At 40.2% G+C, this 13,173-nt stretch overlaps 1 protein-coding gene across 5 annotated transcripts in view; it reads left to right on the forward strand.

Annotated features, from left to right (window-relative positions):
• Positions 1-13,173, forward strand: part of TANC2 (tetratricopeptide repeat, ankyrin repeat and coiled-coil containing 2) — a 366,596-nt gene that overhangs the window by 304,069 nt on the left and 49,354 nt on the right. For all 5 annotated transcript variants that reach the window (XM_069541695.1, XM_069541696.1, XM_069541692.1 and 2 more), the window contains 2 exons: positions 2,813-2,979; positions 6,917-7,524. In XM_069541695.1, the coding sequence (XP_069397796.1) occupies positions 2,813-2,979; positions 6,917-7,524 (775 nt within the window). The remainder of the gene's footprint in view (positions 1-2,812; positions 2,980-6,916; positions 7,525-13,173) is intronic.

Genomic DNA, 13,173 nt, shown 5'->3' on the forward strand with positions numbered 1-13,173 from the left:
GATGGAGACAGTGGTATGCTTGTAAATTTTAACAACCAGCTGTAGGAAGGAGGGCTTGTAACATTTGCAGTTAAGAGTTAGAGTCAGTCGCTAAGAGTTAGCAACTAAACAACAACAAATTGTATAAATAAATAGTCCCACTTGGACCCATTTGAAGCTACTAGTTGCTTAACAACCAACTCCTGAAAATATTTCAGTGGATTCTCCTGAACCACACAGGATGGCTCCAGCACACCGCGGGGTGGGGCTGGTGATGGTGCTCACTCACCGTGGACAGCTGTAATGTATCTGCTGAGCAGAATGCAATAAAGACATGATTTTGCTTAAAGGAGCCATGGTCCTCAAAATCAAGAATTTAAGGACCCCCCATTTGGTGGGTAAATTCCAGTTCTTTCCAAGCAGCTCCTCTCTCTTCCTTTATAAATTCTTTTTACTCCCTAAAGGAACAATGTATTTTCTTAGCTCTACATCATCTAGAATGACATTTCATTAATAATCAGTTAATAGAGCTGAAATCCATCATTTCTCTTCCTAAAGTCACCAGACGAAAGTAATACTTGAACTATTCATTATTTGAGAACTGATTTATAGTACTTAAGCTATTGAAATTAAATTTCTTTATGTAAAGCTAGTACTTTAGAGGGGAAATATAAAGTTGTATTAATCATGCAAAAAATCTGCATACAATTTGAAACAAAAATATATAGAGTTTTGATTGGTTTTGACTCTTTCAAAGGCTAACGGAACCAACATGGTACCAAAGTCCACAGACTTCCTTCTGTCCCCAGCTTCACCTTCTTTTTCTTCCTCACATGTTTCCTGCTTCAGGCATCCCAGTGACTTCTCTCTTTCTTCCCCCATGCTTTCCTCTTTTTCAGAACCTGTAAGTTCAGTTCAGTCACTCAGTCATGTCTGACTCTTTGCAACCCCGTGGACTGCAGCACGCCAGCCTTCCCTGTCCATCACCAACTCCCTGAGCTTACTCAAACTCATGTCCATCAAGTCGGTGATGCCATCCAACCATTGCATCCTCTGTCATCCCTTTCTCCCACCTTCAAGCTTTCCCAGCATCAGGGTCTTTTCCAGTGAGTCAGCTCTTTGCATCAAGTGGCCAAAGTATTGGAGTTTCAGCTTCAGCAACAGTCCTTCCAATGAATATTCAGGACTGATTACCTTTAGGATGGACTGGTTGGATCTTCTGGCAGTCCAAGGGGTCTTTTCCGACACCACAGTTCTAAAGCATCAATTCTTCAGTGCCAAGCTCTCCTTATAGTTCAGCTCTCACATCCATACATGACTACTGGAAAAACCATAGCTTTGACTAGATGGACCTTTGTTAGCAAAGTAGTGTCTCTGCTTTTTCATATGCTGTCTAGGTTGGTCATAGCTTTTCTTCCAAGGAGCAAGCGTTTTTTAATTTCATGGCTGTAGTCACCATCTGCAGTGATTCTGGAGCCCCAAAAAATAAAGTCTCTCACTGTTTCCATTGTTTCCCCATCTATTTGCCATGAAGTGTTGGGACCGGATGCCATGATTTTCGTTTTCTGAATGTTTAGTTTTAAGCCAGCTTTTTCGCTCTCCTCTTTCACTTTCATCAAGAGGCTCTTTAGTTCTTCACTTTCTTTCATAAGGGTGGTGTCGTCTGCCTATCTGAGGTTATTGATATTTCTCCCAGCAGTCTTGATTCCAGCTTGTGCTTCATCCAGCCCACCATTTTGTGTGATGTACTCTGTATATAAGTTAAATAAACAGGGTGACAATATACAGCCTTGATGTACTCCTTTCCCAATTTGGAACCAGTCTGTTGTTCCATGTCCAGTTCTAACTGTTGCTTCCTGACCTGCATACAGATTTCTCAGGAAGCCTTCTGCCTTAGAACGTGTAAAGGTCCTGCTAACTAGGAACTTTTACTTGTTCTTTGCAGTTCATTTATACTACAGTGTTCATTCAGCCTGGAGATTTTTAAACCTCTTATTGTTCAATATTGTTTGAGAGTCAGTAAGCATTTCATGGGAGTAGAAGCCTGAAATCTTACACAAGTCTTCTTCTACAGTCCAGCCCTAAAGATAAACTGATTTTGTCAATTAGGATAATGTAGAATCCAGGAGGGAAAAGGAAACAAAAGTGGCAGATATTTGTCTTTCCTACCTGACTTCTCCTCTGGGAAAATCACATGAGGTTCTGGTCTCATTGAAGCTGCTTCAGATGTAGTCTAGGAAGCTGCTAGTTCTGTAAGATCTCAGAATCCAACCTGCCTACTTGTAGGTCTGTCTATTGGCTGGGATCCCTTTTCTCTGTCCCTTCATCTTTTCCATCCCACTGCATATTCACATACAGTCCTATATACTGCTTTAGACTTCAGGTTAAACTTTTTATTTATCTGTTTAGTTTTTGGCAGTTCCCAGAGGAACATGTGATATTGTTCTCTTTAAGACGGTCAGAAGGGGTGGGAAAAACATTCTTTCCCAGCTTTTTCAAGTGTGTGAGAAAAATGAATTCACATGTGCAGATTCTCACACATGCAACGCTCAGACTGTCTTACAGCTGATAACATGGGAGAAATGTTGCTGATGATACATGTGCTTTATAGATTATTTATATGACAAACGTGTTTGTACCTGGTGAAAAACAAAATAAACTCACTAAACGAATTATTCCATGTCTTTATAATAAATTATGTGTGCTGAGCATTCACTAAACACCAGAGACCTTTTAAAATTTTTCCTCCCAAATAGATACGTGATCAAAGACCCAAAAAGAGCTCACTTATCTCCTTGGTAATTATTTAGTAATTTGTTTCTTTCTATCTCAGAGAGAAAAATTCCAGATGAAGATTTCATCATCTTAATTGATGGATTAAATGAAGCAGAATTTCACAAACCGGATTATGGGGATACAATTGTATCATTTCTGAGTAAAATGATTGGAAAATTTCCTTCCTGGCTCAAGCTAATTGTAACAGTTAGGACCAGTTTACAGGTATGTGTTTGTTTGCTTTTGGACCCACAAATTATTTCCCTTGGAGAGTGCTTAAACTGAAAAGTTTAGGTCCTTGTACCCTTAGTAGTGAGCTATTCTAAATCTTTGCCATGTTATAGAGCATTAGCAAGAGTAATTCCTGAAGAGAATATTTTGAGAGTAAGTGGTACAGTCTAGAGAGACCATTTTCAATATTTGACTGTCTTAGCTCAAATTCCCATTCCCATTGCTCTGGGTAAGTTTTAATAAAGTGTCCCTCAAAATAGCATGAAAGAAAGTCCATTTTTCTAGGCTTTGTCCTGAGGATAGCAAAGCAAATAGATCCTCTAACACATTTACTGTTTGACTTTTGTTTTATATTTTCTATCATTTAATGCCGGGAAAAATCCAGTTCAGTGTACAGTGTAGAGTCAGATTTTCTAGTTCTTCCTTCTGTTTCTCAACTTTTCATAGCATGAAGATGGACTTTCTTCTGTATATACCTTTTTCTAAGAAATATTGCCACGATTCAGGCTTTATATTAAATTTACTACCCCTGGGAGATAATTTTTTTAAATTACCTTCTCTGTTTACTCACTGATCACTCACTTTATAGCCCAGAAGAATGACTAGGAATGTTGGAACTGAAATCTGTAGACACATGGGCTAAAGGATAAATGAAATGACTCCACCTTCTCTACTATTCATGGTATACCTGAGTTGATATTTTCCGTTCTTTACATATTCACATTTGGTTTGAAACAGGGTTTCTCAACTTTTTTTCCCCAAACCATAGCTTCTTTTGATGAACATTGAAATCTCGCATTGGGACTTCCCTGGTGGTCCAGTGGCTAAGACTCCACCTTCCCAGTTCATGGGGGCCCAGGTTCAGTCCCCTAGTCTGGGAACTAGTTCCCATATGCTGCAGCTAAGAGTTCACCTGCCATAACTAAAGAGCTCATGTGCTGCAGCAGAGGCCGGAGATCCCGAGTGATGGAACTAAGACCTAGTACAGCCAAATAAATAAATTTTTTAAATATAATAAAAATTAAAAATCTCACATGTTATACATCCATCCCACTGTTTGGATGCAACACCCTTATATCAGTAGTTAACATACAGAAAATAGCCTCAGTGCCCTTCTTTTTCCCTCTCTCAGGCATTTAGTATTTTTCCTATAGCTTGACCAATTAAGGTCAATCTGCCTTCCTTGATCAGAAACTGTACTTCTAATCCTGACCATCAACTTGCAGATGTTCATTATTAAGATCTCAAAGTAATTTGAGTTAAATTAAAATGAATCAACATAAATGCATCTTTGTAACTAAAAGTTATGTAATCCACCATTATTGGTCAGTAGCTTGATTGTTAAAAGATGAAGGGTGAATAAAATAAACTTCCAGGAACACAGTCTGACTAGTTTTACTAAATATACACTTAGGAGATAATATCTTTGCTTATATTTTTACATTATGCCATGTGCAATCTCAAAAGATGTTTTAAGTATGACTTGGTAGACCAGATGACTAACTTTTCAGCTGTGCCAAAGAATAGGAAAAGCATTATATTCACAAAGTCGAAAAGTCGGTGTCTTCATAAATCAAGGCTAGCAACTCATAACCTTTTTTTTCTCTTTCTTTTTTAGTTTTTAAATTATGAAAGTATGATAATGCATTTATAGGAGACTTGGAAAATATAGAACAAGGTTGCATATAGTTCCACTATATATTACAATTATTTTAAGTATCTAAATTAACCAGTAACTTTTAAAAATTATTTTTATTTAGCTCTTACAATGAAATAATTCACAGATCTTTCAAAATGAACCCTCATAATTGATCATTCATTATTTCCACAAACATTTGTTAAGTATATCAAGTATAAAAGCTTATTTCTGAGAGCTGAGAATAGGACAGTGAGCAAGATGGACAATATCTCTGCCCTCATAAAGCTTATTTTCTAGTGAGGAGCACACATAATAAGACAAATTAGCGTATGTTAAAATTTAGGGAGTGTCAGTGCTATGAAGACAGATATAACAGTGAAGAGATAAATGGGAATGACAGTTATTTTACATAGAACAGATAGGAAAGGCCTCTCCAAGGAGCCTTGTAATATGATGAAATCTGATTTACCTTTTTAAAAGATTTCTTTGGCTCCTGGCTATATAGATAATGTAGGGGATCAAGAATGGAAGCAGAAGTATAGGTGAAAGGTGATGGCTTAGACTAGAGTGGGAACAGCGGAGATCCTTTGAAGCGCTCATATTTAGACTGTGTTTTGAGAAGATGGTGATGGGCTGGATGTGGACGTAAGCAAGAGAGAGGTTCAAGGATGAATTGTGGGGTTTTGGTGAGCAATTGGGTAGATGCTGGTTTGAGGAAAAGATCTAGATAGTTCCTTCTCAGTGGAGATCCTTTGAAGCAGTCATATTTGGACTATGTTTTGAGAAGACCGTGATGGGCTGGATGTGGATGTAAGCAAGAGAGGAGGTTCAAGTATGAATTGTGGGATTTTGGTGAGCAATTGAGTAGAGGCTGGTTTGAGGAAAAGATCTAGATAATTCCTACTATTTGATGGTAGGGTCAGTGGTGATACTGTTTATCGACATGGGAAGGTTTATGGTGGGGGGGAGTTTTCGTAGTTCTGATTTGGTCACAGTAAGTTTGTCTATGAAACATCCAAGTGGCAATGTTGAGTCAGTAGAGATATAAGAAGAGAGCCCAAGAGAAATAACCAAGCTGAGGATATAAAATCAGGCATCATTCATGTATAGACTATATTTAGAACCATGGGATCCAGCTATTCTAGGGAGTGCAGGTAGCCAGATAAGAGGAAGAATGGAGATGGGAGCCCTGGGTGAACTGAGACATGAGACAGGACCCAGCAGAAGAGGCTGAGTAGGAGTGGCCCGTGTGCTGAGAGGAAAATGAGGGGAATGTGTTTTGGAAGCAAGCTGCAGGAAGGGACTTGAGAAGCAAGACGTGATCCCCTGTGTCAGAGACTGCTGAGAGGTTGAGGAGGATGAGAAATAAACCTCCATTATTTGGGAAGATGCAGATGACTGATCATCTTAACAAGGACCATTCCAGTGAAGTCATGAGATTGAAGCCTGATTGCAACAAACGGAGGAGAGAATGGGAAGGGAGGAATGAAACACAGTAAGCAGAGAAAACTTTTCTGTTAACATTTTGCTAAACATGGGATCAAAGATACAGTAGTTAGAGGGAGGAATATGGAGTCTTATGTCTGTGTGATCCAGGAGAAGCAGGAGAGAAGAAGAAATTGCTGCAGGAGAGGGAATGGATACTTACAGGAGCAGAGTATATAAGCAGATAAGAAAAGATGGATTCCGGAGCAGGAGAGTCACCCTAAAGCCCTGTCACCTTCCCCCCAATACAATTTCCAAGCAGATCACAAGGGTGCCAGGCTTCCCACTGTTAAAAGATTTTTTCCTTTGGACTGAGGCATCTCCAAAAGACCCCAATTAAAATAAAGTCATTTTATACTTATGGCTGATTCACATTGTTGTATGGCAGAAACCAACACAACATTGTAAAGCAGTTATCCTCCAATTAAAAATAAATTTTAAAATAATTTTAAAAAATAATGAGGGATAGAAAATCAAATTCCATATAACATTCTTTGAGTCTTTTGGCATTCTATTTTCTGTTTTAGGAGTGTTATTTAGAATATTGACCATTCAGTCGCTCCTAAAATACCCTTTATGAAGACTCATAAAAGTTATTTTAAGTCTCAATTTTAGGGAAAGTTGTGTCCCTTTTAGGCAACTAACAATGTTTTAATCCTTAGACACTAATACGTCGTCATATTTCCCTCTTTTCTTTGGCCACTCAGAAGTTAAGAATAAATTCATGGACCTTGCAGTTTGTCACAAGAGTTAGGGGAAACTGAAGCTCTTTCTATCTCTCTCTCTGTCTCTCTCCATCTGTTTTAGGAAATTACCAAGCTGCTGCCTTTCCATAGGATTTTTTTGGATCGACTAGAAGAGAATGAAGCCATAGACCAGGACCTGCAGGCCTACATCCTGCACCGGATACATAGCAGCTCAGAGATCCAGAATAACATTTCTCTTAATGGCAAAATGGACAATACTACATTTGGCAAACTCAGTTCTCATCTCAAGACCCTCAGCCAAGGGTCCTATCTGTACCTGAAACTCACATTTGACCTCATAGAGAAAGGCTACCTAGTGTTAAAGAGCTCTAGCTACAAAGTAGTTCCTGTTTCGCTCTCTGAGGTTTATTTACTCCAGTGCAATATGAAGTTCCCAACCCAGTCTTCCTTTGACCGGGTGATGCCTCTCCTGAACGTGGCAGTGGCGTCTCTCCACCCACTGACTGATGAGCACATCTTCCAAGCCATCAACGCCGGCAGCATTGAAGGCACGCTGGAATGGGAGGACTTCCAGCAGAGGATGGAGAACCTCTCAATGTTCCTAATCAAGCGCAGAGACATGACACGTATGTTTGTACACCCGTCTTTTCGAGAATGGCTTATCTGGAGAGAAGAAGGCGAGAAAACCAAATTTCTCTGTGATCCCAGGTAAGCCATAGATCAGTAATAGCAGTTGTGAGCCTGTTTTGTATTTACTGCATGGAACGTGGGTATTGGAAGCAGTGAGAAGTGGTCTTCACAGAACATTTCACATAAAGGCGACATCACCTCTGTTTCTTCTTAACATAAGGCTATGATGACGTTAACTTGTTTTGTCACAGTTTTACTTCTGTAAGACTCAAAATCTGCATAGATGTTTAGAATGCTCCCTGCATTCCTGTATTTTTCTAAATTATTTTCTCTGATTCCCCTTTCAGAGAAATCCCCTATAGGGATCACAGGCTATAATCTGACTTTTCAACAAACTTCCTCAGTGCTTTTCAGAAAGATTTGATACACTGTTCACCTCTTTGACTCAGAGCAGAATTCTTTTAAAATTGTGATTGCCCGTTTAAAAGCCAGGCCATTGTTAAAGTCACCAGCAACTGACCTCATTAGAGCCCACGCTGGTCCTAAGATTTATGCTGCAACATGGACTCTTAAACCTTGTATCTGGAAAAGACTCGAAGAGATCAGCTCATCTAGCCACTCTACCTTTAGATAAATTAAGTGTTATTATCCCCAGTTTACTATAAAGGCCTTAAAATGCTGAATCACTCGCAAAAAAGCATAAAGGTAACAGGGGGGAGAAAGAAAGAGGGCTTAGAAGAGGAATGACAAGTGTATCATATGTACCACTCCTCCCCTAACCCCCACACCCACGGCAGAGGTCACTGACTTACCCCAGCACTCTTTCCCGATGCGCTTGACTGTGACTTAAGAATCTTTCTCAGTTCTACAAACCACACTCCATTATGAGACTATTTCCCATACTCTTGAGTAGGACCTAGATCTCTAGCATCCTAATGAGGTGTGCTTTCTACTCCTCCACACACACATAATTCTTTCAAAGAAAAGAATTATTCCTGTAATAAGTTGATGTTATCAAAAGCAGGTGTAGTCTTGATTTCCTAGAAACGAAGAAGACACCAGCAACATAGCTGCCAAATGCAGAGCTTATTCTGGCTCAGAAAGAAGATAGGCCACATGTGACTTCTTCTGTGACTCATCAGAGAGGCTGACCACCTTTGTTCTGGGGTTTCATTGTTACTCCTGGGGCGTGTTCTTCACCCTTGTTAGAGACACTTGTGCTTGCGGGCACACTTCTCAGCCTACTCCCTGCCAACTCATTAGAAAATGAGTTCCAGATTCTGAAGATGATACTAAGCCAGGCAGATTTTGTGCTATCTATCTTCCCTAAGAGTTAAACTTTTTAAAGAAACATTCTGTAGTGGAAAGAACATGAACTTTTGAGTCAGATGACCTGCTTAATAAGTCCTACCTTTTCCAGGAACTGTGTGACCTTAGGAAAATTATATAATGTTTCTGAGACAGTTTTCTTACCTACATAAAAGGAATAATAATTCCTAGAACTGTTGAGAATTAAGTGAGGTCATGTAGTATAATGCTTAGACTTGTGCAGAGTACAAAGAAAGTGGTTGGGGAATGTTCTTTGTCTTCCACCTCTCTTTATGAAGCTGCGCACCTCAGATTGGGACTTGAACCCACAAGCCAGGACTTGAACATGGCCAAAACCCAGTCTTTCAACTAAGATCACACACTTGATTTCAGGACTTAATGAAGCTCAGGTTCTTGATGTCTCATCACAGAAAAAATTCAGTGAGAGACAAAGTGATAGTTAAGTGGTTTTATTTAGAAAACAACACACTTCACAGACAGTATGGGCCACCTCAGAAGGCGAGAGTGGCCTTGAAATGTGGTGTGTTTAGTTTTTATGGGCGGGTAATTCCTTAGGCTAATGAGTGGGAGGATCATTCCAACTATTTGGAAGAAAGGGCGGAGGTTTCCAGGAACTAGGCCTCCACCCACTTTTTGGTCTCTGATGGTCAACCTTGGAACTGTCACGGCACTTGTGGTTTTATCATTTAGCTTGCTGATGTGTTGCAGTGGGCAGTACTGAGGATTAAGGTCTAGTGGAAGTTGACTTGTCTGCCATCTTGGACCCGTTTGGTTCTAATCAGTTTGTTGGGCTGTGTCTTCTTTCAAAGATTGTGCCCTGCCCTGCTTCCCTCCTGTTTCACGTGCAGTAATAGACCTTTCAGGTTTCCTTTAACTAAATCCCCGTGGCTAATTGGATAGGTTGCAACAGTCTTCTGCTATTAGTATTTGGGGGCATAAGATTAAAAAAAAAAAAAACCTGGATCTGAGTTCTCTATCAATTGTATGTGATTCCCAAGAGGATTTTATTGTAAATCCTGCTAGTACTGCTGCTCGTGTTAATACAGAGTTGGCAGTGACATATTTAAGAAAAAGAGACCAATCTAGAATTGCCTGATAATAAACACTGAAATCAGTTTCCAGAGGAACTTTGCTGGCTCATCTGCTCTCTCATCCTTGAACACCTCAGGGAATTGAAAACTGAGGTCCAAGGCAACCAGACTAACCCTGAATTAAGAGTATCCTTACAACAGATAAAAACCCTCAGGCTCCTAAAGGAGAAAAGATGGTATTTATGCAGCCACATCATGGCTTTCCAGGCTTACCTTCTCAACATAGTTTATTACCTAGGATCCTTTTGGCAAGAGGCTGATGCACTGGGCCAAGAAGAGCAAACACTTCTAACTTCAGATGCTGTGTAGTCTATTCCCTGGTGGTTGAATAACGCTCAAGACTTCTGAGGGATCATCATATATCCCTCAATGGCAGAGAGTAAACAGGACCAGGAGTTATCAAAAAAGCTTCCTTACATGTTTCATCTCAGTTGGAATTCAGCCTCTGTGCAGTACTGTCTGGCACCAGCTTTGTTACTAAGTTGTTGATCTCAGACCTTGAGGCCCCCTGGGTCAATGAGATGGAAATTCACTAAGAATTTGTTGTCACTGGCAAAGCCCAGGCTGGCCTTTCAGAGAAACGGGCTGTAATTGCTTTCAGGAGGCTGGTTAGCAGGACTCCTCCAGGCAGCGTTTGCCTGTGCGGCCCCAAGCCTCTACTTTCTGTGCATTGGTTCCCACTCTATTCTCCACTTTCTCTCCAGCTTCTCTCTGGAGCATTTCAGTAGACCAGGGAAGGCCAGCTCAGTGCCTCTGAAATCGCAGTAGGTAGTGCAAAGCCTGACAAACTCTGCATAAGGAGAACTTTCAGAAGCTACAGAACATCTCTTCTGGCCCATTTTCCTGGGCTTTCAACACTCACTTCTTCACCCTGAATTTGTTGACCTTATTAGGGAATTAGTCACAAATGAGAATATTCTACTGATGCCAAAAAGCAATTGACCTTCATCAGAAGTAGGCCACCCAGGGCGATCCTTTCTGCTAAGTGAAAAGAGTCCGTAACCTTAGGATGGTGCTGGAAGAGGAGGTAGCAGAGCTAGAGGTCAGTGCTTCAGCTGAGATAGGGTTTTCCTTATTTTAAATATCAGACAGCCTGTTGCCCCAGAATCAGGGCATACAGTTAACATCCCGGAAAGAATGACCTAAAGTTGCATACACATCTGACTGCACAGAAAGAGACGAGTTATAGATGCCTTTTCTTGGCTTGGTAATAGGGTTAAGGGTATCTGTATATATACACATGTTTATGTTTCTCAAACTGTAAGCAAATTATAGTGCAAAGTCTTTTGTTACATCAAAACTTGAAAGAGTTTAGATTTGCACTGTTGATAGAACTTTGCCCTTTGCAGCACTCAGAAGCCTCAGACAGAGCGCTGCCTGCTGTTTCCCTCTGTTCATCACTCTCATAGTCTGTCATACTCTGAGATCAACCTGTCCTGTGTGTTATTCCCTTGGGCACTGAGCTATCAGATTAACTCACTAATAAACTAATCTCTGCTATTATGCTAATGAAAGGGAAGTAGAAAACATTCAAAACAACATGTGCATTTTAAGTAAGGCATTTGAGAGATGTCACCAGCCTTTATAGCTCAGTCAGTAAAGAATCTGCCTGCAATGCAGGAGACCTGGGTCAGGAAGATCCCCTGGAGAAGGAAATGGCAACCCACTCCAGTATTCTTGCCTGGAGAATCCCATGGACAGAGCATCCTGGCAGGCTACAGTCCATGGGGTCACAAGAGTCAGACATGACTTAGTGACTAAACCACCACCAGCCTTTATAATCCAACCTGTTGATGACTTTGATTGTTGAGATATGAGGTTGATAGAGTACCCAGTTGGGGGCCACCAGCCTTGTGGTGCTGTCCAATTACTGCTTAGTATTTCTACGTAGCTTTAGGCTAGCCCTGAATGAATCCCCACTCATTTTTCCCTGTTTCCTATCCTGTTATCTCTGTTCTCTGTTCTCTCTTAGCCTTCCCTTCCCAAGGAACAGCTCTCAGATCAACATTTTGTTGTTTGTATATGTAGCATTCTGACGTAGAAATTAGAAGACTCTTCTGCCTTATTTTTAACTGTTCAACTAAAACATTGTAAACTTTCTCAAGTATTGAGCTGTGCAGCCTAATGAGGTTTGATTTGAAAGCCTATTTTGGGCTGACCTGATTTCCTCAAACTCAAGAGAATCAAATTTAGACTGGAGGGAAGGAGGAAAAGGCTACTCAAGTTCTACCTGTACCCGTAGGGATAGTTGAGAACTCACTCGATTCTTTGTGGCCAGAGCTGAAATCTTAACGATAAATGTTCTTTAATATTTTTAAAAATTATTTTTACTGTGTTGGTCAGCAAATTACACATTGGAGACTGGTTGCTCTAAAATCCATATCACAAAGCAGAGTGTCAGAGAAGAAGCAGCTTGTCAAAGAGCAGGGAAAAAAGGGCATTCTCCCTGTAAAGGACAACTTATTTGTGCTAGGGACTTGTACAGCCTGGCTTCTGGTAGAATGCTTAAGTCTGAAGTGACCACAGAATGGTGAGTTGAGGATTGTGGTGGTTTTATTTATTTGGTTTTTTAATTCATACAAGAGCCTCCCGGCAGGGTGACCCTTAACCTTCATTTTCACGGAAACACAAACTTGAGGTGACTACTTCTCAGAGCCATCGCAGGCTGCCACAGTAACCCCTTGAATAGGTGGACAGATTCTGCGTTCTAAAAGCCTTAGGGATGAATTCAGCAAATTGATAGATCATGGGAAGAAAAAAAAGGCTTGTGGAGCTAAGTCAGCCCTTAGGGTTTGGAAGAGTTAATGCAGAGAGAAGAGAGATACACCAAACACCTTTTTCTAGCACATGACCCTTAGTAGAATGACCTGATATCATAATTTTACTGTGATTTTCATTGATCTCGAATAATTGCAGAAATTTTTCTGATTTGCCAGTAAATATTTTTCCTCTTATTTAAACCAGTTTCTAACTCCCTGTTAGAATCAATAATAAATTTTATCAAGAATCAAATTTGAAATTCAAGAATAAATTTGAGATTCAAAACTCAAAATAATAATGGAATAACTATATCATTCTAGTGACCCAAGTCATGGCTTTTTAATATAATGCAAGGGGATACTGCATGAAACCTAATGTATATCTTGGAATGTGTTCAGTTTGCCCATGCATAATGGGCATGGCACACATGCCCTTAAACTTTACAGATTTGTTTCTCTCAGCATAGGTGATAGAACCCACAGCTATTAGTCAAATAGGTAAATTGTTCCCATTGTTAAAATTCTAGTATCTTCAAAGATAGGCAGCA

The sequence above is a fragment of the Ovis canadensis genome, chromosome 11 (genome assembly GCF_042477335.2).
Source record: "Ovis canadensis isolate MfBH-ARS-UI-01 breed Bighorn chromosome 11, ARS-UI_OviCan_v2, whole genome shotgun sequence".
NCBI lineage: Eukaryota > Metazoa > Chordata > Mammalia > Artiodactyla > Bovidae > Ovis > Ovis canadensis.